Source organism: Diplotaxodon limnothrissa, linkage group LG18, assembly GCF_057381915.1.
Source record: "Diplotaxodon limnothrissa isolate DT_005_m linkage group LG18, D_limnothrissa_male_GT1.1, whole genome shotgun sequence".
Classification (NCBI taxonomy): Eukaryota; Metazoa; Chordata; class Actinopteri; order Cichliformes; family Cichlidae; genus Diplotaxodon; species Diplotaxodon limnothrissa.
In genome coordinates this window covers 22102461-22123994 of record NC_140613.1, presented here as the reverse complement: position 1 = coordinate 22123994, position 21534 = coordinate 22102461, and the positions used below count along the sequence as shown (strand labels likewise).

The 21534-nt window shown below is 42.2% G+C and overlaps 1 protein-coding gene across 2 annotated transcripts in view; it reads left to right on the top strand.

The window, feature by feature from the left end:
* The window catches only part of LOC146613575 (protein unc-13 homolog A-like), a 31272-nt gene extending 19348 nt beyond the window's left edge, over positions 1-11924 (top strand). Inside the window, exons 21-42 of one of the 2 annotated variants that reach the window (XM_085379029.1) lie at positions 394-557; positions 761-914; positions 2079-2147; positions 2380-2469; positions 2818-2952; positions 3037-3164; positions 3798-3883; positions 3983-4109; positions 4206-4302; positions 5330-5473; positions 5554-5631; positions 6055-6132; positions 6216-6304; positions 6668-6811; positions 7283-7406; positions 8007-8063; positions 8162-8242; positions 8611-8758; positions 9223-9279; positions 9973-10059; positions 11391-11547; positions 11636-11924. In XM_085379029.1, coding sequence (XP_085235155.1) covers positions 394-557; positions 761-914; positions 2079-2147; positions 2380-2469; positions 2818-2952; positions 3037-3164; positions 3798-3883; positions 3983-4109; positions 4206-4302; positions 5330-5473; positions 5554-5631; positions 6055-6132; positions 6216-6304; positions 6668-6811; positions 7283-7406; positions 8007-8063; positions 8162-8242; positions 8611-8758; positions 9223-9279; positions 9973-10059; positions 11391-11547; positions 11636-11924 — 2583 coding nt within the window. Of the gene's footprint in view, positions 1-393; positions 558-760; positions 915-2078; positions 2148-2379; positions 2470-2817; positions 2953-3036; positions 3165-3797; positions 3884-3982; positions 4110-4205; positions 4303-5329; positions 5474-5553; positions 5632-6054; positions 6133-6215; positions 6305-6667; positions 6812-7282; positions 7413-8006; positions 8064-8161; positions 8243-8610; positions 8759-9222; positions 9280-9972; positions 10060-11390; positions 11548-11635 lie in introns of both variants that reach the window. The other variant, XM_085379028.1, reaches the window with a different exon arrangement.
* The last annotated feature ends 9610 nt before the right edge of the window (positions 11925-21534 follow it).

The following is a 21534-nucleotide window of genomic DNA, read 5'->3' as shown; positions in this document are numbered from 1 at the left end:
TTACGAGGACATTATACTGCTACTGTTCTATCAAAATTTTAAACGAATATCCTCATATGTGGCTCTTATTTTTCTTAAAAACAAAAATAAGGTTAAAAAAAAAATCTGGTAATTCTTTGTTTTTACATTCATTGGGCCCCAATATGACCAAATATCAAAGAGAAATTAAAAATGCATGCCGTGGAAGAGTTCAGGTCTTAGGAGGTCTTTTTGGAATATTTTAATTATTTATTATATCAGATCCAGTCAGTTTACACAGACATAAATGGGCACATTTAGGTCTAATACTATCATTTTATCCTGCTAATTGCTATTTAACTGCCAGTGATAATGTAAACATTTTTATAGCTTAGTACATAAAATCGCCCTTACTTCCTCTTTGTATGTGTTCAGCATTTGTTCCAGTACACAACTGAGGAGCAAAACGGCGGTGTGGTAAAGATTCCTGACGCCAAAGGAGATGATGCCTGGAAGGTGTACTTTGATGAAACGGCTCAGGAGATCGTTGATGAGTTTGCCATGAGATACGGAGTGGAGTCCATCTACCAGGCCATGACGTTAGTATCCCAAACAGATCCACGAGAGCCAAATGTAAATGTTTGAAACGTGAAGTGCTGACGTGCTAATAAATGGTTTCATGAAGCACACAGTGCATCTAAATCTTGACCACACAGTGTATTTTCTTACCGTGCAATGCAGGAATATGAGATGAGAAGTAAATGTACTAAATCTTTGCCTTTTTGCCACATCCACCCCACAGCCACTTTGCCTGCTTGTCATCGAAGTACATGTGCCCAGGAGTGCCAGCCGTGATGAGCACACTACTTGCCAACATCAATGCTTACTACGCCCACACTACCCAGTCCTCCAACAATGTTTCAGCCTCAGACAGATTTGCTGCATCAAACTTTGGAGTGAGTCCCTGAAAGAGTTTGTCCTTTCTTATATGTGACTATACGCACATGGGACAATTTATTAGGTACACCTTGCTAGCACCAGTTTTGATATCGTTCTGCCTTCGGAACTGCTTTAATTTGTCATGGCACAAATTCAGCAGTGTACTGGCAACATTCCTCAGAGATTTTGGTCCATACATAATAATGATGCTATCTGTTGACTGTGGAAGCCATCTGAGTGCAGAGAACTCATTATCATGTTAAGAAACCAGTTTGAGATGATCTGAGCTTTGCGACACGGTGCGCAGTTAGAAAAGGATAGTTATGCTGAGCAACAGTACTTGGATAGGCTGTGGTGTTTAAATGAAATTCAGTTGGCAGGAGGACGCCAGAGTGTACCAAGAGAATGTCACCCACACCATTACACCTCCACCAACAGCCCGAACCGTTGATAAAGGCAGGTTGGATCCATGCTTTCATGTTGTTTACACCAAATTCTGACACTACCATCTGAATGTTGCAGCAGAAATAAGGTCTCATCAGACCAGACAGTGTTTTTTCAGCCTCTGATTGTCCAATTTTGGTGAGTTTGTGTGAACTGTAGTTTCAGTTTCCTGTTCGTAGCTGACAGGAGAGCCACCCGATGTGATCTTCTGCTGCCGCAGCCCATCTGCTTCGAGGCTCAACATGTTGTGTTTTCAGACATGCTTTTCTGTGGAACATTTGTTTATTTGAGTCACTGTGGCCTTCCTATCAACTCAAAGCGGGCTGCTCATTCCCCTCCAACTTCTGGGATCAGTAAGGTGTTTTCATCCGGAAAACTGCTTTTATACCATTCTCTGTACACCCTGGAGATGGTTGTGTGGGAAAATCCCAGTAGTATTGGCTGATTAGATATTTGGGTTAACAGGCAATTGAACAGGTGTACCTAACAAAGTGGCCAGTGAGTGTATAGTGTAAGAGGAATTATATGATAATTTTAAAATCCTATGAGAAATAAGATAGCATCTCGCTTAAACACCCTAAAAAAGGACGTTAAATGTGTCGCTGCCTACTTTGTTAAACTTGTAATGAGCTGAATGTCATCAGATCCATCTTAACTTTGTTTAGTCAAATGGTTGCAAATAATCCTCCAGTCGTGTTACGTTCTTTCATTTTTTTTCTGCATCTTTTCCTTTGTAGAAGGAGAGGTTTGTCAAACTGCTGGATCAGCTGCACAACTCCCTGAGAATTGACTTGTCCATGTATCGGGTAATTACTTCTCTTATTTCTTTTAGAAAATGTGCTAAACAATTTCATTCTTAATTACACGCAGCTTACATAGTATCACAAGTGTCCCTGTTTGTCAGTCTCTTGCTCCTGATTTTCTGAGTGCATGCATCGTTTAAATAAGAAATAGCATGCTTTTAAGCTACTTCGACATAATATTATATATAACATTATATAAGTTATATTTTTTAATTAGTTCTGTTTGCGTTTTCAGAATAACTTCCCTGCCAGCAGTCCCGAAAGACTGCAAGACCTCAAGTCTACTGTTGACCTTTTGACTAGTATCACTTTTTTTAGGATGAAGGTAAGAATTTTCTTTTCTTTTCTTTCTTCTTTTCTCTTTTTTTCCTTCTAAACACATTAGAAAAATGTCAGTACTTTCTAGAAGCAGCCTGTGGCACAAACTGAGAATCAGCCTCATCAGCATAACCCTACATAACCCAACTTAAGCTATTAGCATGAAGCACTGTAATATGTGTGCGTGTGATCATTTTTGTGTGGCTGCTACTGTACACGGGTGCCATTTATGCAGCTCAGTGAGTTTACGGTTAAATTCCCAGTGAGAAAACCCTCCTGATGACGCTGTGTGTGCCTGGTAAATGCTTTGAGGTCTTTTCAGTTCAGCAATATGCTCTTTAATATTTGTTTTCAGGTCCAGGAGCTGCAGAGTCCCCCAAGGGCAAGTCAGGTGGTTAAGGATTGTGTAAAAGCCTGTCTCAACTCCACCTACGAATACATTTTCAACAACTGCCATGACCTCTACAACAGGGAATATCAGACAGACCCTGTGAGTGTGCCTCTGTTTTTGTGTACAGATGCTGCTGTTGCAGTTTTAGGGCCTTTACAGTGAAAGAAACCTTTCTCATTTCAGTCAAAAGCTGTCCCTCCAGATGAGCAGGGTCCCAGCGTCAAGAACCTGGACTTCTGGTCGAAACTCATCACCCTTATTGTGTCCATCATAGAGGAGGACAAAAACTCGTACACTCCTTGCCTTAATCAGTGAGTGTGTGCTTATAAGATTTGTCTGACTCTACGTAGTTATTATACACAGGCAATGCTGAAATATCAAGGCTAGTCTATGAAAGGCAGTCTACACGATGCATAATTCTTTTCGTCTGAGTCCAAAGATTCTTGTAAGGACTGACTAGTCTATGAAAGGCTTTATTATTTAATGGGTGGTGGGTGTGATGGAACAAAAAAGGAACAAAAAGGGAAACAGAAGTTGTTATGAGACACAAATAGCATCCTTTCAGCACAAAATCCAAAGAGGGCACAATGTCTAGGAAATCAAACAGTATCAACTGTATTATGTAACTGTGCTTGCAGCAGTCCCTTATTTTATGTTCATAAAATAACTCCTGCAGCTTTGCTGGTTGTGTATTTTTAATATTTTAGTACAAATTTAAATAAACTCATAGCTTTTTTTGGAGGAAGAAAACTGAGAATAATAGTATCTTGATAATTTCATATTCTCTCTGTGGTGGATTTCTCTCTGCTGGCAGCTGAAAACATGCTGTGAAAGCACTGATGGAGTTACACAAGAAAGAGCCTGGGCTGTCTTGTTAAATAATACAGCACCATTACTGAATATGGAGCTGGATTTAGTCCTGAGCACTGTGATGTCTCCTTCAGGTTTCCCCAGGAACTCAATGTGGGCAAGATCAGCGCTGAAGTCATGTGGAACATGTTTGCACAAGATATGAAGTACGCTATGGAGGGTAAGTGTTCAGGGTGATGAGATGGGAGTGATGGGCTTTTTTTATTTTGGAATTTTTGCGTGTAATTTTCCTCACCTGTTCTTCCACTTTGATATTCAGAGCATGAGAAGCAACGCCTGTGCAAAAGTGCAGATTATATGAATTTGCACTTCAAGGTGAAGTGGCTCTATAATGAGTACTGCAAAGAACTTCCCACTTTCCAGAAGCACGTACCTGAATATCCAGCGTGAGTATTTTTCTATAGCACCGCATGCTTTTCCTGAAACATTTACCACCGTGGCATAAAGATTTATGTTGCCCTTTGTCATTCTGTGTTGTGCAGCTGGTTTGAGCCATTTGTCATCATGTGGTTGGACGAGAATGAGGAGGTGTCCAGAGATTTTCTCCACGGGGCCCTCGAGAGGGACAAAAAAGATGGGGTAACTCTTTTCAGACATGATCTTAGGTTATGTATTATCAGATTTTCAGGTGTTGCTGTTGTTAAATCCTCATATGTATCTGTTTTAAATACTGACATATGCATAAAACTTCATAAGATTACACCCACAATGTCAAACATTATGAGATGCAGTTTTATGCTTGCCTTATTTCGCATTTTAAGGAATAGTTAAACTTTTTTGGAACTACAAAATTATGGAGGAAAATGTTGAACAATCACATTCTGTTGAGACAGCAGCTGAATACATAGTGAAAACTTAAATGAGGCCCATCACCTGAAGGCAAATTCCCCCGAAAAATGTATTCATGCAATTTTCATGCAAATTCTGGAATTTCTCATCATCTCTCCGACTCAGTGCATCCCAAACTAAGACGAAAGGGTTGAATGCCTCAAGGGAGTCAATAATGGCTCGATACTGACTCAATACCAAAGTGAAAAAATGCCTCACTGCACCAGTTAGTGCACACACACACACACACACACACACACACACACACACACACACACACACACACACACACACACACACACATAAGTACCATGAAGCATCTCACACTCTCAGTCTGGCTCACACCAAAAAGTCGATACAAAGCAGCTGAAGAGTCTCCCAGCTCATATGTCGGGGATCCTTTGGGTCCAATTACTGTCACCAGAGGCGGCTTCTGCTTTCCTGTGTCAGCAAAAAAAACGATCCCCAGGCTCCGGCGCTTACCATAACATTATTCACTTCTTGGCTAATGGCCGGGCTGTTAATGAGGGACTTGTTTCCCATCATGGCCCTCTGATCGCCTTGATCACCCTGATCCAAAAGATTTTAGAAGAACTTTTTTAAAATGCCGTCACAGGAAGCTGACCTCAGGGTCAGCTCCATTGTTCCAGATGTGAATTTCTCCCGTTGGTGGCCATCAGGGGATTCGAGCCCTGTCTGTGTTAATGTCAGTGCTCAGGTCAATGTGATGTACCGCTTGCTTCTAATACTTCTCCTGCTCTTTCTTGTTGATCAACAGTTCCAGGTAACGTCAGAGCACGCTCTGTTCTCCTGCTCAGTGGTGGACGTGTTCTCTCAGCTCAATCAGAGCTTTGAAATCATCCGTAAACTGGAGTGTCCTGACCCTCAGATCGTTGGAAACTACATGAAGAGATTTGCCAAGGTGACTTTCACCGACTAAATCTCTCACAGAGTGTTTCCCCGCTGTCATATATGTCTAACTATTACTATTTTATTTTTTAGACGATTGGCAATGTCCTGCTGTCTTATGCTGACATCATAGCAAAGGACTTTCCAAATCATGTCAAGAAAGAGAAAGTGGTAAGCGTGGAAAAACTGTGGAGCTCGAACTGCATTTTATGTTCTACACTGATTGGTGTAAATGGTCAAGTTGATTAATTTGAACATAATAAACTGTTCCTCAGTGTAATAGCTGTGCCCAGGTTGCAGCTCTCAAAGTGAATTAGAACTGTGTAATTAGCTGAATGTGATATAAGGTTGGGGAAACGTGGGCTGCACTCCCAGAGAGACTAGGAGGCCCCGGAGGTGCACTAATTACTGAAAACTCTTGCTTCTGCTACCCTGCATCAAAAGAGTGCTTTCACAGACAAGGCAATAAAAAGGTTGAGGCCTAACCTTGATTGATCACAATAAAAAGCCAGGAGCAGACAGAGGATGGGGATGGAGAGAGGGGGGTGAAAGAGACAAAAGTGTGTGTAATGATTTTTCTCCTTCTCCCGTCAGCCATGTATCATAATCAATAACATCCAGCAGCTCAGAGTTCAGCTGGAGAAGATGTTTGAGGCCATGGGAGGCAAAGATGTGAGTTTCCAAACGGGCTGTTTTCATTTTGGTTGTTCTCATGTGACCCGGCTGTTGCACTCAACACATCTGTCTTCTTCCAGCTCAATGTGGAGGCCAGCGACTTCCTGAAGGAGCTGCAGAACAAACTGAATAGCGTCATGGATGACCTCAGCCGCATCTTTGCTGTCAGGTGTGTGCGTCTGTTTGTCACCCTGAAACCACAGTAGCTTTAACACACACTTAGAAAAATATTTGTGGCCCAAAAAAGCTGATTTTAAGTAATTCAATTACATTTAAATCTTTCATGTAATCTTGTTACATAAGTACAAAATGTTAAATTTTATGGAAAATAGTCAAATCAACTGTACTTGGCTGGTATACACTCGGTTTATACCAAGTATATTTTCCTTAATGATTAATAATCTGAATAAATAATCTTTTGATTTTCTTTTTTTCAGTTAGATTTTATTCAAAATTATTCTATCATGTTCGTGGGGGCAAAGAATAATTTTTTGAGTCCATTTCATTTGAATATTTCCACACGATGATATAGTTTCCAGCCGCAGATCGAGGATAACGTGAGGCAAATGGGGGACATCCTAGCCCAGGTCAAAGGTCAGACTGTCCCAGCAAACGGCAGTGTAGTGCAGGAAGCTGACAATGTCCTGCAACCCATCATGGACTTCCTGGACAGCAAGTAAGTGTCTCTCCATGGACCATCAATAAAGTTTAAAAAAACAACTTAAATTTGTCTCAAGAGTTGGGATCAAATGTTGAGATTTCTTGACCTTACCTAGAAAAACGGGAAAAAAATGCTTTTTATTGATTTTTTTTTTTTTTTTAATGGCCACATTTTCAGTTGCTGCTTTTGCTATGAAAAATTCCAATATTTTGCACAATAAGCATTTTATAGAAAAAAAAGGATTGCCATGAAACCAAATAAAGTTTTGCTCCCAGTCCAACAATGCCACCGCTAACAAAAAAACCAAATAGATACTTTTATTTTGAAAAGCCCTAGCCAAAAGCCTCAAACAAGGGTCATGTCTATTTTTTCCCTGTGGCTGTATCTGATGATCAAAATGAATAAAAAAAATTACACCCATGACTGAAATCATGTTTTAAGCTGTTATAGTGTGTGTTAAGAGATTCTGTGTTCTTTGTGTTTTAGCTTATCACTGTTTGCTAAGATCTGTGAGAAAACGGTCCTGAAGAGAGTGCTAAAGGAGCTGTGGAAGCTGGTGATGAACACGATGGAAAAAACAATCGTGCTTCCGACCCTTACTGACCAGACGGTACGTGTTTAAAAAACAAGACAGCCGCCCCCCGGATATTTTCACCCTTTTCCTCTTTAGTGTTTTGGTTTGCTGCGTTACCCTGGATTTGTACATTAACACATCTATCCTGCCATTTTTCTTGTTCATCCTTTCATAGGTGATTGTAAGTATATGTGCAGCCTTTTTAAGCATGAAGAAACACTCTTCTTTTTTAAACAGGGATCTTAACTTCACTCTTCATAGCCTTTGTCACTTTTTTCTATGTGGATACAGTGCATCAGTTCAAAAACTCAGTTCAGATGGCAGCACAGTGCACCAGAGGCAGCGTTACGTGACAATGAGTCCCTGCAGTACTGCTGACTGCACACTTAAGCACTTAAACTATAATCCTCCTTGCTGTTGAGAACTTTCCAAAGACGTAACCTTTTTGCTTTGTTTGTTTAGAAGGTAATTTTCACTCAAATCAACATTACTAAAGTGCATAAACCAGCATAAAACTTGGAGTTTGCTCACCTGTCACCTTGCAAATCTTCCTCACTGGCACATCTCAGAAAACTCCACTTGTTTCTTTTATCCACTCACTCTGCGCCACCTGGTCTTTGTGTCTCTCCTCGACAGGGAACTCAGATGATCTTCAATGCTGCAAAGGAGTTGGGACAGCTTTCAAAGCTGAAGGTGATTAAAAATAGATGAGTGGAACAAGAACATGTCTAAAAAATTGCGTTTATTGAATGTCAGCAGTACAGAATGACTCCTCTCTCCCTGTCCTGCAGGAACACATGGGCCGAGAGGAGGCCAAGGCTCTGACTCCTAAGCAGTGTGCAGTAATAGAGCTAGCGCTGGACACCATTAAGGTATGAGGAGGTGATCACATGTTTTTTAGGCAGCACATATTATAGAATCTCCCTACTTACTATGGACACTGTGATCATACATGAGACTTCTCTTTAAATCAATAGAAAAAAGAAGTATTCTCCATTCTTAATCAACCCACCTTAAATGTGACTCTTAATCACTGTTGCATCTGCCAGGTTTGGCGCACATTTAGAGATCTTTAAATTACTTCTTCATTGCTTGCATACTGACAACCCTGATGCACGCTACAAGGCAGTTTAGTCGCACTCGCTCACATTACACGCTCTGCTTAGAGCTCGCTGTGTCTGCCGTCTATCTGCCATTCGGTTATCCTCAATAAGCGTGTCATGTCACATCTGTTACACAGCAATACTTCCACGCCGGCGGTGTGGGCCTGAAGAAAACGTTTCTGGAAAAGAGTCCGGATCTGCAGTCTCTGCGCTACGCCCTGTCTCTGTACACGCAGGCCACAGATAAACTCATCAGGAAGTTTGTCCTCTCGCAGAACGCTCAGGGTACGACTTCAATCTGAGTCACACACACACACGGTCACAAGGTAGCTTCAAACAATTTCACACAAATAAGCTTTCAGATGTTCTCAAAGCGCTCAGCTGCTTATTCTTTGTTACTGTGGTTTATGGAATTAAACAGGATTATGGGATTAAAAAGAATGACTTGCTTACAGTACAGAAAATGCTTAATTCACTGGTTGAGTGAGTTATGGTAGGAAAACTGCAAAATACTCTTTGCCTTTGCTTGTTTTAGATACAAAGTATATAAGTTTAAAAGCCTGAAGATGGTTTGTAGGTCAGAGACATGTTTCTGGACACCTTGCTGAGGGATACCTAATCCTTTAGGTGTCAGACACATCAGCCAGAACCACTTCTATAAACTGTTGGGTTGGAAAATGATATTCATGTGCAGATGTACTAGTGTGAGCTTGTTCTTTTAATACTAACTTCCTTTCATTTCCCCTCAGTCCATGGAGGAAAAGGGATCAGGTACACAGCGAACGAAGACACACCACCAGAAAAAGGTACAAGTCTGCAGTGTTATGTAACGTCTGCATGTCCCCCAGGGCAAACCTGCAGCACTCAAGCTTCTGCTCAGATACATTTGTGATCAAACTGTCAGGAACCCAAGATAACCTGACTGCGAGCAGTGTTCGCTTTGGGCACAGCTCAGATCTCACTCTGCTCCCTCTTCTTTTTTTTTGCTCTTTAATTGATTAAAGTACATGCCCAGTTATGAAAGATGTAGCCTGCTACATAACAGTATGCATACCCTGCCTGCTGCATGAGACACAGAAACATGATATTTAAGACAGCAGTGGTAGTTAACTAAAAGCAGTGTTTGTCCAGTCTGTTTTAGTTTCCTTTCATATTAATCTACTTTTTTCTTTTCAGTTCAGAGTTTGTAGTCTCTTTAACAAATTAAGATTTCTCACTGCATTAGAGTTTGCCATTTTCTTTGCATTACAGCTCGCACAAAAGCCGCTTTACCCGGCCACCAGATTATCTCAGAGAACTCCTGCCTGCATGCGCACGTTTGTGTGTAACATCTGCATGTTTAAATATAGTTCACAGTCTGCTGATACATTACAATTCTTGAAGTCATACATCTCAACTGTGCTACATCAGGGTCTGCAGAAAACACAAGTTCACAGCCATGGAAAGATAAAGTAGGGGCACAGTTGCCTGTCATCCACTAACAGAGCGTGTCTTTGCAGCGTCTGGAGTGGATGCAGTCGGTGAGGGGGTCATGAATGTGGACATTTTACCCCAGCCTAATGGAGAACACAAGATCAGTGTGAAAGGTAAAAATAGCAGAGCAGCTTTTGCGGTTGTGTCTTCTGTCACCTTCTTTTATTTTTTCACTTAAAGCTGTTAAGTCGGCAGAAATGTGAAGAAGGCCGAAAAACAAACAGCCCCTCCCACCAGACTAGTACAGCCATCTGCATCATGGCAGAATTCAAACCCTGCTCTTTCAGGTGGAAGCTGCTCAAATGCTCAAAGAAGGGTGTCAAACATAAGGTCTAGGGGCCAGAATCGGCCAGGCAAAGACTCCAGTGTGACTCACTGGATAGCTTTGGAAAATATGGAGGCCATACATTTGGAACTTTTAACTGTATTTTCACAATTTGTACAGATTTGGGTACTGATCAAGTAAAGTAAATAAGTAATAGATAAACAATTAAATGGCTTAAAAGTACCTGGTTTTTTTTACTACCTGCTACAGACAGTAAGTGTTTGAAAATAAAGGGCAAATCTTTCTGCTTAATTGGGCAGTTTTACACATCTGTTTTTTACAAATTTAGCCTGAAGAGTCATGCTGATAGATGCATGCTTTCATTCATTACAGCAACATTTCTGTGTCATGTAGAAAAAAGAAACACATAGAACTCTTGAAACTGTACTTCTTTTTCTTAAATCAAGATGTCTCAGGGCTGTGTGGTTAAACTTGTTTACACTAACACAAAGGGGAACCGGCCCATTTACCATCAAAGTGGCCTGTATGTGGCCCACAGCGTAAAATGCACTGCTGTATACAAAACAAAGCAAAAGCCAAATGTGATTTTATTCTACTCAGTCTCGCCTCTCATGCTCTCACCACTTCCACAGAATGCACATTACAGTCAACAGTCTGACCCTATGGGACGAATTCTCAGTGCAAAAGCCGATGAGTTAAAAAACAAACAAACAAAGCAAAAAAAAAAAACAAGCATGCTCCTGACGTGTCGCCTTCAGATTTAGACAGAGTGGACTTTGAAGTCTGCTGTTTGGTCCCAGGGTCCTAGCCAGAGAATCGGCTCTCATCACTGTGATGATCATTGACACAGAAGCTGATGTTTCCTCTCACTGAGGTCCACAGCAAACAGAGTGTAAACAGAATTTGTATAATAGCAATATGAGAATAATGGCTGCTCTATAAGCAGTCCAGAGGTGCACGAGGAGAGGTCCTTAGAAAGGACTAAAGTCACTGGACTCTTTGGTTGTATTTTCCACTGCTGATCTGGTCTTCTGTATTTTATAAAGTCTGAAAGCAGACCCACAGGAGCCTTAAATTCCTCTCAGACCAATTTAATCATGCTGAAAGTTTGTTATGGATTTATTACTCATGTTACCTACCCTGGCTTTCTGTGTCCAGTGATCGCTGCTAATGACCTGAAATGGAAAGCACAGGGCTTCAGGCCTTTCGTCGAAGTCTACATCATCGGCCCTCACCTGAGTGACAAGAAGAGGAAATTTGCCACCAAGTCCAAGAACAACAGCTGGTCGCCAAAGTTCAATGAGAGCTTCCAGTAGTGAGTGTCCACTCAGTCTGATTTGCAGCACCAGCTGATCCAGAAGAGACAAGCTGACCTTTATCGTGTGTTTTCTGTCTCATTCCAGCTCACTGGGCACTGAGGTCGGGCCGGAGAGCTACGAGCTGCAAGTGTGCGTGAAGGACTACTGCTTCGCCAGGGAGGACCGCACCGTGGGCATGGCTGTGCTGCAGGTGAAGGACATAGCCAACAAGGGCAGCGTCACCTGCTGGATGCCGCTGGGCAGACGCGTCCACATGGACGAGACGGGCCTGACGGTGTTGCGCATCCTCTCTCAGCGCAACAACGACGACGTGGCGAAAGAATTTGTCAAACTCAAGTCAGACCAGCGTTCGGCCGAAGAGGGCCGCAGCTGAGGGGAGGGAGAGGAGAGCGAGAGAGCACGTGTGCACAGAGACGTACCTGACCGGCAAAGTGTTACGCACACATACTACTCACACCTGCATAGTTAGACAACCACGTGCAATACACAAGCACACACATAAAAATGCTCAGTTGTACATATCTCGCTTACATTATGCAACATTTACATCGCAATGTTATCAATGCAAACAAGCAGGAATATGTTTATATGAATCTCATTAGTCATTTCCCCCAAAAACTCTCCACTGAAGCCTCACATCCCCATCCCTCACTCACTCGTTCCTGCCACACTACGCCTTTTATACGCCGCGCATTTAGATGTGAGATAACGCTCACTGCATCCACAACAAGTCCATGTGAATAGGTTGAGAATGACCACTTTGCACTTTGCTCCTCGCCATAGCTATGCTCCGTCAGCCTGTCCGTCCGTCTGCTTGCCTGCCTGACTGTGTGTCGTTCTTCCAGTCCGTCTCCCCGACCCTCGTTGTTTTGCTCTTTGTAGGCTTCCCACGATGTAACATATTGTGTAATTTGGAGTTCAGACACAGATCTAAGATCAGCCCTCCTTCCCCTCAAAAACAGACAAACAAACAAACAAAAAACACAACACTGACCCTGGATCATCTGACATCCAAGGTCAACATCACTGCTAGTCCTGTAATGTAATCTCCTGCATGTTGACCCCCAGGAACACTGTGATTATACCGTTCCCACTCCCGTGTTAAAGATGGGTGCCTCCGATATGTTGTCTGTGTGAGCATGGTGCATTTAACCCCGGTACAGTAAGGTTTTTATAAAATGTGACATGAAGACACACCACCAGTGGATCCATGACGTGCCGTGACGTGTGACGTGCCGTTAGGGGCAAAAGCCGCGGCCACACACAATGTGCAGTTTTTAAAATGTTTCTTGTTGCTTCACGTCACGACAAAACGGAGCAATGCCCCGACGTCTTACCTTCCCCTCCCCCCTGAAGAGTGCACATTAATTTAAAAAAAAAAGGGCTACAGGATGGGTGGACTGGGATGTCACTTCATGCACTAACTCATGCTGTCCGTGCTTCTGTTGCCCGCCTGCTTGTTCTGCCATTTAAACCTTGAAGTGTCACCGTGGAGGAACTCGAAACAAATAAAAAGGACACGTGGTGCCGAACAACCGCTCGGTGGAACACTTTCCTCCCGATCGCCTGCACACGCATCTGAACACATCTGTTCAAGGCAATAGTGGTTTGTTTCACCAACAAAGCTGGTGAATACGCTTTTTGTTAATGTATGCGTGAAGGGGTGTGTGTTTGTGAGAGTGTGTGTGTGTGTGTGTGTGTGTGTGCCTGTGTGGGCTGATAGTCACACCTGCAAAATGGGCTGTGAGATTGTGAGCAATACATTGTACCTACACACCCAAAACGTATGCGCTGTCAATAACTAACAGAAGCACCAACTGCACACTCTGCATGAAAGGAATGGGAAAGTTATGATCACGTGGTTTTTGTAACTCACTGAAATATTTTATTTGTGGACTCATAAAGTTCCCATTCCTGTTGGAAGTGTGTAATCTCTTTCTCACACGTTTTGGATAAGAAAGAAGGAACGTGTTTTGCTTTTGAATTACTGCTTTGCCTTCAGTAGGACCAAATTTGCACGAAGCAGAGCTCATGTTTTTCTTTTTTCTTTTTTTTTTATTCAAAGAATGAAGCCATCAGAGTCACCGCCAAGCATTTATGGTGTACAAGTGTCACTTTTAGTCATGTGAAAAGGTGAGCAAGCGTTCGCGGTCGCCATCCGGCTCGTCTTGTAGTCTCTGTGTAAAACTGAGTGATGTCAGTGACGCCGGGTAGGTTTCTGTTTTAACCCGGGCGTCACTGCTGGCCCTGTCACATGTTGTCTTCGCTTAACTGTTCAAAAGCTACCAAAAACTAATCGTCTGAATGTTATTCACTCTCAGCAGAGCCTTCTTTCTCCGATCGTCGGGATAGTTCAACCCTAAAAGCACGTCTTTCTTGGGGAGACCAAATCATGCCTCTGATTTAGGCCATTAAATTGCACTTGATCGTGCTTGATTTTGCTGTTGTTGCCCAACATTAAAAGGGGAACTCCACTGATTTTTACTGTTGCACAGGATTTGAGCGTTTGCTTATTTAAAAAGAGGGAGGGGTGGGAGAGTCAGTCCTGCTTAGTCCTGTCTGCTTGTGGCTTAAAGCTCTGCAGAAGGGGGAGATAACTGAAAAACAAATAACTAACCCAGACTGGATCGTGGCTAATGCAGTCCCCGAGGAAGAAGAATATATGGACAACATCTCCAAGCACTACCTTTTTCCCCTCTCTTTTGTTTGTTTTTACCTGCACACAAATCAGCGGAGTGCTCCTTTAAACACAGTTAAACTTTTTTGGGGGGTTGCCGTTGGTAACCCCAGAGCTCAAGACAAAAACTTGACATGTCAGGTTGTAGCTGAAAAAAAAAGCAACAATAAATAAGTGATGACCCGGCCCGAGGCTCATTGGCTGCCTGGTTCACGTCTGTATGTGTGTACACGTATACAGACACCACCACACATATGCACTGATGACACACACACACACACACAGACCTCTGCTCAAGCACAAAAGGGCACATGTAAGATGACACACATGCATGCATGCACGCTGACACACCTCCGCGGAGACCAACAATGGCGCCCTGTGAATAGAATCAACTCCAGTTGCATGATGGGAAACTTTATTGTGCCAGCACGTGTCTCTTTGATGTTACTTGCTGTTTTGTTTTGGGGGTTTTTTCTCCTCCTTCCCTGTTTTTACTTTCAAAGCTATGTAACGACAGCTCATCTGTGTTATCTGTTGTTTCCAAAAGGCTTGTGAATACGTCATCTGTAACCAATACGAATGTAGTGAACACAGAACTCGCATGAGAGAATTATTTTCTACCGAGGATGTTTCTAATTTGTTTCTTATCATTATCGATTGTTCTTTAATGAGGATGAAGTGGAACTGGAATGCAGCCTGATTGTGATCTGCTTCCTATTAAAAGGACATTTGTGTCACAACCCAACCGTCTCTCTGAGAATCGCATCACTGCCTCTGAGTCGAAGCAGAAACAGTCATTTTTATTCTTACTTTGGGATGCAAGTGAGACCTAATCCAAGTTTCTAGTGTGAGTCTTTGAACACATCAACTGGCTTCTCTGTTCTGTGTGTGACCTCTGACCTCTATATGGAGCAAAAGAGGGGATCAAGTTTCAGCTGCCTCTCCGCTGTGAAGAGTGAGGAAAGACAGGTGATCATTTCAGTCTTAGGCTTTATACATGTTGTACTCTAAGCCCAGAGATTAGTATATTGTGGGCAGCACAGTTGTTAGCACTGTCACCTCATAGCGACAAGGTCCAAGAGTTTGCATGTTCTTCTTGTGTCTGCACGGCTACTCCTCTTCCTCCCACAGTCCAAGGACATGCATGTTTAGAGTGACTGGTGATTTAAGTTGGCCAACCAGAAAATTCAATTCAATTTTATTTTATTTATACAGCGCCAAATCACAACAACAGTTGCCTCAAGGCGCTTTATATTGTAAGGTAGACCCTACAATAATGCATATAGAGGAAAAAACCCAACAATCATATGACCCCCTATGAGCAAACACTTCAGCAACAGTGGGAAGGAAAAACTCCCTTTTCTCCCAGGAAGAAACCTCCGGCAGAACAAGGCTCAGGGAGGGGAGGGGCGGGGCCATCTGCTGCGACCGGTTGGGGTGAGAGAAGGAAGACAGGATAAAGACATGCTGTGGAAGAGAGAGAGATTAATAACAAGTGTGATTCAGCAGAGAGGTATTCACAGCACTTCATTTGTTCCACATTTCGTTGCATTGCAGCTTTATTCCAGTATGGATTAGGTTTATTTTCACCTCAAAATTCTGCACATAATACTCCACAATGACAAATTTAAAAACAAAACAAAAACAAAACGCTAGCTTGAAATAATTGCAAATTTATTAAAAATCAAAACAAAAACATAAGGTGCTTCCTGTTTCCACTGATCATCTGTCAGCCCTAAACCAGATAAGTGGTCAGGAAGAAATAACTGTGGTGTTTTATCCCAAAGTTAACAAGGGTTGTAACAGATGAGTATTTTCATTTATGTTATATTTAACAAGGATGATATCAAATAATAAGATATTTGCTCTATAAAATGTGTGCTTTAACAGTCCATTGACCCCAGTGTGAGACAAGTTTCCATATCTGAGAATCTGGAAGGTTTAGTTGTCATACATTAGGATATTTGCAATTTAACCTTCTGTTAAATATAAAAGTGTTCATGTGACTTGATGCCATACTGCTGTTATTGGTTTTCTGAGTCTATAATTCAGATATTTAATGTCCAAGGCTGCCTTTTTGTTAAACAGCCTCAACACTTCCTGTTACAATTTTGCCAAATGTTTAAACAGATTTCCAGAAACAGCGTCTCAGAAATCTAAACACAAACTGAAGGGAATTAAAACCGCACCTTTAAAAACAAACATCTTCTGAAAAATGAAAGCCGGCACTCAAAACCGTGCCCTCTCTTCTGTTTACCTCCACCACAACAACCCCGCACAGCTGTTATCAGCCTGTGTCTTGCAAAGCATCAAATAAACACTTATGTGATCAGTTCAAAACAAAACCATTTGAAGAGTCTGCGCATGTTCAGGCTTCAGATTTAAATGCATGGGTTTCCCTTTCGGTGAAGTGCACGCTTTTTGGTCCTGAAACAGCATTTATATCACATGTCAGCCTACATACATTCAGAGGCCACTCTATTATGTACGCCTGTTCAACTGCTCTTTAATGCAACTATCCACTCAAACAGTCACAGGTCAGTAATTCAAAGCATTGAGGCATGCAGATGTGCACGCTGAAGTTCAAACTGAGCATCAGGAAGAAAGGTGAGTGAAAGCTGCATGGTTGTTGGTCTGAGTATTTCACAAACTGCTGATCTCCTGGGATTTTCCCACACAGCCATCTCCAGGGTTTACAGGGAATGGTCTGAAATGACAAAATTCTCTGGTTCTCTGGGTGAAAATACCTTGATGATGTCAGAGGAGAATGGTCAGACTACTCTGAGCTGATATGACGGCAGCAGTGACTCAAATAACCAAGGTATGCAGAAGAGCATTTCTGAAAGCAGATTATGGCAGCAAAAGACCACAGTGGTGGCCACTCCTGTAAGCTAAAAACAAGTAACTGCAGCTACATTTTGCACAGACTGCACACAGATGTCCTCCACATTCACCAAATCTCAGAGCAGCAGGGCATCCTTGGATGAGCAGTTGTGACACAAGACGGAAAGTATGTACTTCTGTTTTTTGCAAGTAAATCTCTGACAGTGTATTTTTCTATTTGCTCCTTCATACATATTTGAAAAAGGTAATTTGATTGAAAACACTGATGCAGTGCTGGACAGTATTCAGGAAAGTGAGTGATCATCACTCTTCAGTTGTGACTGACAGAAGTAAAAATGGTTTTGATGGAATTCGGGTGAGAGGAGCATTAAAAAACAAGTCCCGAGTCTTCTTTGTCTTATTTTTCATTTCATGTGCCAAATGTTGGTGAACAGTCTGGGCTGGTGCGGGTCAGTTCATCATGTGAACGCTTCTGCTGTGAAGCACGCATGTTAGCATCGTCTCAGTGAAAGATTCAAGAGCCGGAAAGACATCATCTGGACGAAGCATATGCTCTTCTATTACTTATATATACACCGTTCAGCCTTTCCAAATGTGCAACTCCACAGGCACCGATGCACCTTATTACCATCATAGATGCAGACTTGTAAACCAAGTGGATGGTCTCTCTCCTCTTTATCCTGCAGGAACTTTGAATGATCTGACCACAGAGCAGTTTCTCACTTTTTCTCTGGTTATTTTTGGCTCAGAGAAAACAGCAGCGTTTCTGGTGGATGGAAGTGTTCCTGTACCCACCCCCTCGCCCCCCAAGGTGCATTGACGTCCATGACGGAATCACGCCTGTTTTTAATGCAGTGACGCGTCAGGACCGGAAGATCACGGACATCCAGTATCAATTTTCAGGCGAGCGCACAGAGATTCTCTGAATCTTTTGTACTGCAGATGATGACAGAAGTATTCACAATTCTACTTTCAAGAACATTACTTTAAAATTCCACATTTTTAAAACTCTGCCGCCGTTTTTATACTCAGCCATTTTACCGCCCTGCTGTAATTAAATGTTCATTAAATGTTTCTTCAGCTGTCGCTTTTTAGTTCCCAACTTCTTCTTGAGACGTCTAGCTTCCATCGAATCACGTTTTTCTCAGAGTTGTACATTTTGACATAAAACTGAAGCAGCAAAAAAAAGCAAACTGCCTCCTCTTATCCTACTCACTCCTCCCAACAGCTGTATAAGTCCTTGATATCTCTTAACGCTCAGACTGAGCCTAAAGTACATTAAATGCTGCAACTTAAGAGTGACGTTTGAGTGAAAACAGTGGGACTGTATTTAAAGTTGAGCAGTTTGGATTCATACTGTTGACACACAATCTTCAAGTTCACAGTACATGCTGGAAAAACCTGTTCCTAAATGAATAACTTCGTCTTGTTGTCACATTTACAAGCAAACACTCCCGAGCTACACTTTTCACGTCATTATGGTTTACCCCTCTGCAGGTGCATCTCTACTGCCACCATGTGGTCGGAAGATGCGGCTGCTGCAATCTTGTGCACATTTCCACTGACAATAAAGACACAGCACACAGACAAGTTCTTATTTTCCAGTAAAAAAATGAAACAAAAATAAAACAAAAACAAAACAAGACTTTATTAAAGAAGCATAAAAAATAAAACTCTTGATACATTTCTCATAACCGTCAAGTCAGCTCAAATTATACGATTATACAATTTTTCCCGGCTCACGGTTAAAAGGTCCATAAACTTTCAAATAAAATATATTTCAATTTTAAAATTTCTTCAATAATTTTCTCATTTTGTTATAAATCGCCTATATGTAGTACACAGGAAATAAGGAAAATGAAAAAAAAAGAAAACAAAATGGAAAACAAAAATAAATTTGAAGTAATAAAAGGGTCACATTATTGTCTGGGATATTTAGGTAAGCAAATAAATTGTAAAAAATAAAATGTGTAAAAAGTTTTTTGTTTTTTTGTATTTTTGTTTTTTTTGTATCTTAAAAATTATTAGCTAATGCCAGAAGGCTCGAAGACATGCAGATGGTTAACTTACAAATAATAACACATGTTTTTTTAGAAACTACGTTCATCTTCAATTAAGTTGTTTTGCTTTGAAAAACAAGATCCCGATGATTGTATCCAGGGTATATACATACACACAGGTTAGGCCTGAAACCTAGTTTGCTGACGTTTTACATTTTGGTTCTGCATACAAAAAGAATTAAAGCAAAAATAGAGGAGAGCAGAGGTTCGAGGGGAGTCTGGCACCCCGTACTGGCGTGGCTCTCTTTGCATTCCCCCCACCTCTAATCACAAAAAAGGTCAGAGGTCACTGGCTAGCATGCCTCAGGAAACCCTGTTTTCAAACCTTTAGGAAGGAAGTGGGGGAAGGGGGAGACGTCTTGTTAAGAAAAAAAAAAAAAAGAAAAGAAAAAAAAAGTACCTTTTAACAATTAAACTACTGTACATCAACCCTAACATTCTCTCGACGGCCACAAACATCCTGGTGCAACAGCAGGATCTACGCTGAACCCATCTGGAAATCACAACACATTTTATTGTTTAACGCGTCACCTCAGACAGTTGAAAGTAAGAGCTTTAAGTTGGGCCTCAGACTCGCATCAGTCATCACAGAATGGCTCATATAGACGCGCTCGCAGCCCCGTGTTTGCTCTGAGGAACACGCTCCAGCCCCACGGGGCCGGGTGGGCATTTAGAGGGGGAGGGGTGAGGGCGAGAATGAGAACAGGGTCATTGGGTCTACAGTGCATTGGAGAAGTTGATCTGAGAACAAAACGGCCTCCCTTTACCCACTTATTTCTCCTGCGTTTGTGCAGGGAGTTGCACTAGAAGCACCACGAGCTCATCTGCGCACCAATTGGTGCGCTGCTGCTGCTCAACCAGGACAGCCTCGTCACGCGCGTAGGAAACAGACAAAAATAAGTTAAACATCATCATCATCATCATCCAGGCTACAGCACCAAAGCACAGCAAAATCAGCCCACATATTTACTCAAGAGTTACCTTTAATTCCTTGACATTTAAACCCTGCAACTCGTCCTGATCTGTGAGACACCCTGATGCAGCGCCATACACACCAACAGGATCTGCATGTGATGACTGTGTAGGGCAATTACACACACACACACACCCCGACACACAAAAGACCCCCCCCTCCCAAAAAAAGAAAGAAAGAAAGAAAAAAGCAACAAACAGAATAACTAAAAAGAAGCACAACATTCTGCAGCTGCTGGGATTTGAACACGACGAGTGTCTGGAAGCCCTGGATGACCTAGCTACTAGCTGCCATAAAGGATAAGTTGATTCTTCCTACCGTGTGAGCCTGAAAATGTGATCGTGTGTCTGTGCGTTCAGAGGAAGCCCTTGTAAATTAGGTACGTCTTTTTCTTTTTCTTCTTTTCTTTAAAATTCAGCTGTCATGGCTTTGTCTCGTTCTACGAGCTGAATCCACACGTGTCAGGGAGAAGAGAGAGGGAAAAACAAAACAAAAAACCTGCAACCGTGTAACGTCACACAGACGTTGGAAAAAAAAATAAAAAAATCATACACATAGTATAAAGACTACAGGAGGCAGTTACTGCAAACTCAATGAAATCAAAACACTAACAGAAAAAAAAACCCAACTTAAAAACAGGATGTACCCGCCTCACTGGAGTTACTCAGTAATGCTATGAAACACATGACAGACCCCAATCAACCAGCCACATAGTGCACTACATTTTGCCAGGAGTACAGCGCTGTATGGGGACAACAGTGACGTCAGAGAGTGCCGTACAGCTTCGCTGTGAGAGACAGGTGGAAGACCTAACAAAAACAGTAAGAGCTGTTTCTTTTTCGCTTTTAGTTTAGAGGGGCCGGGCCTTACAGTGCATGAAGAAAAGGTTCAATGGAGGCCCCTTGTAATTGTTTAGTGTAGGAGGAGCAGCAGGAGGCCTCTCTCCTTAACCTTAACTGGACAACACATTCTTGTGTGACATCAGAAAAGCCCCATCTTATCCTAGTGTTCAAAATATTGTCTGTCAGCCACACACTTGACAGTCAAGAGTCAAAAACTAGTAGAAAACACCAGAAACAGGCGGCTCTGGGCGTAACAGACGTGGGAGGACAACTACAGTAGTGTGGATGGATCAGAGCGTCGCTTTCCTTCAAGACCGAGTGTGCAGCAAAGAAGAACGGGACAGGGAGCAGACCTACTCTCGGCGGTGCGACGAACAGCATGAGTGGGCGTTGTTCTCTCGCACACACACTCATACTCGCATATCGCAGAGACAGAGGGGTGTAAAGGGATTGTCAGGCTGCCCAAACACAGAGACCTGACCTCAAACACATTACTTCACGTATGGTACGTTTCTCACCTATTAAAGGAAAATTAATGTGAATCAATGCGACAGCCACATTTGAAATGTGGGGCAGACTCATCCAAC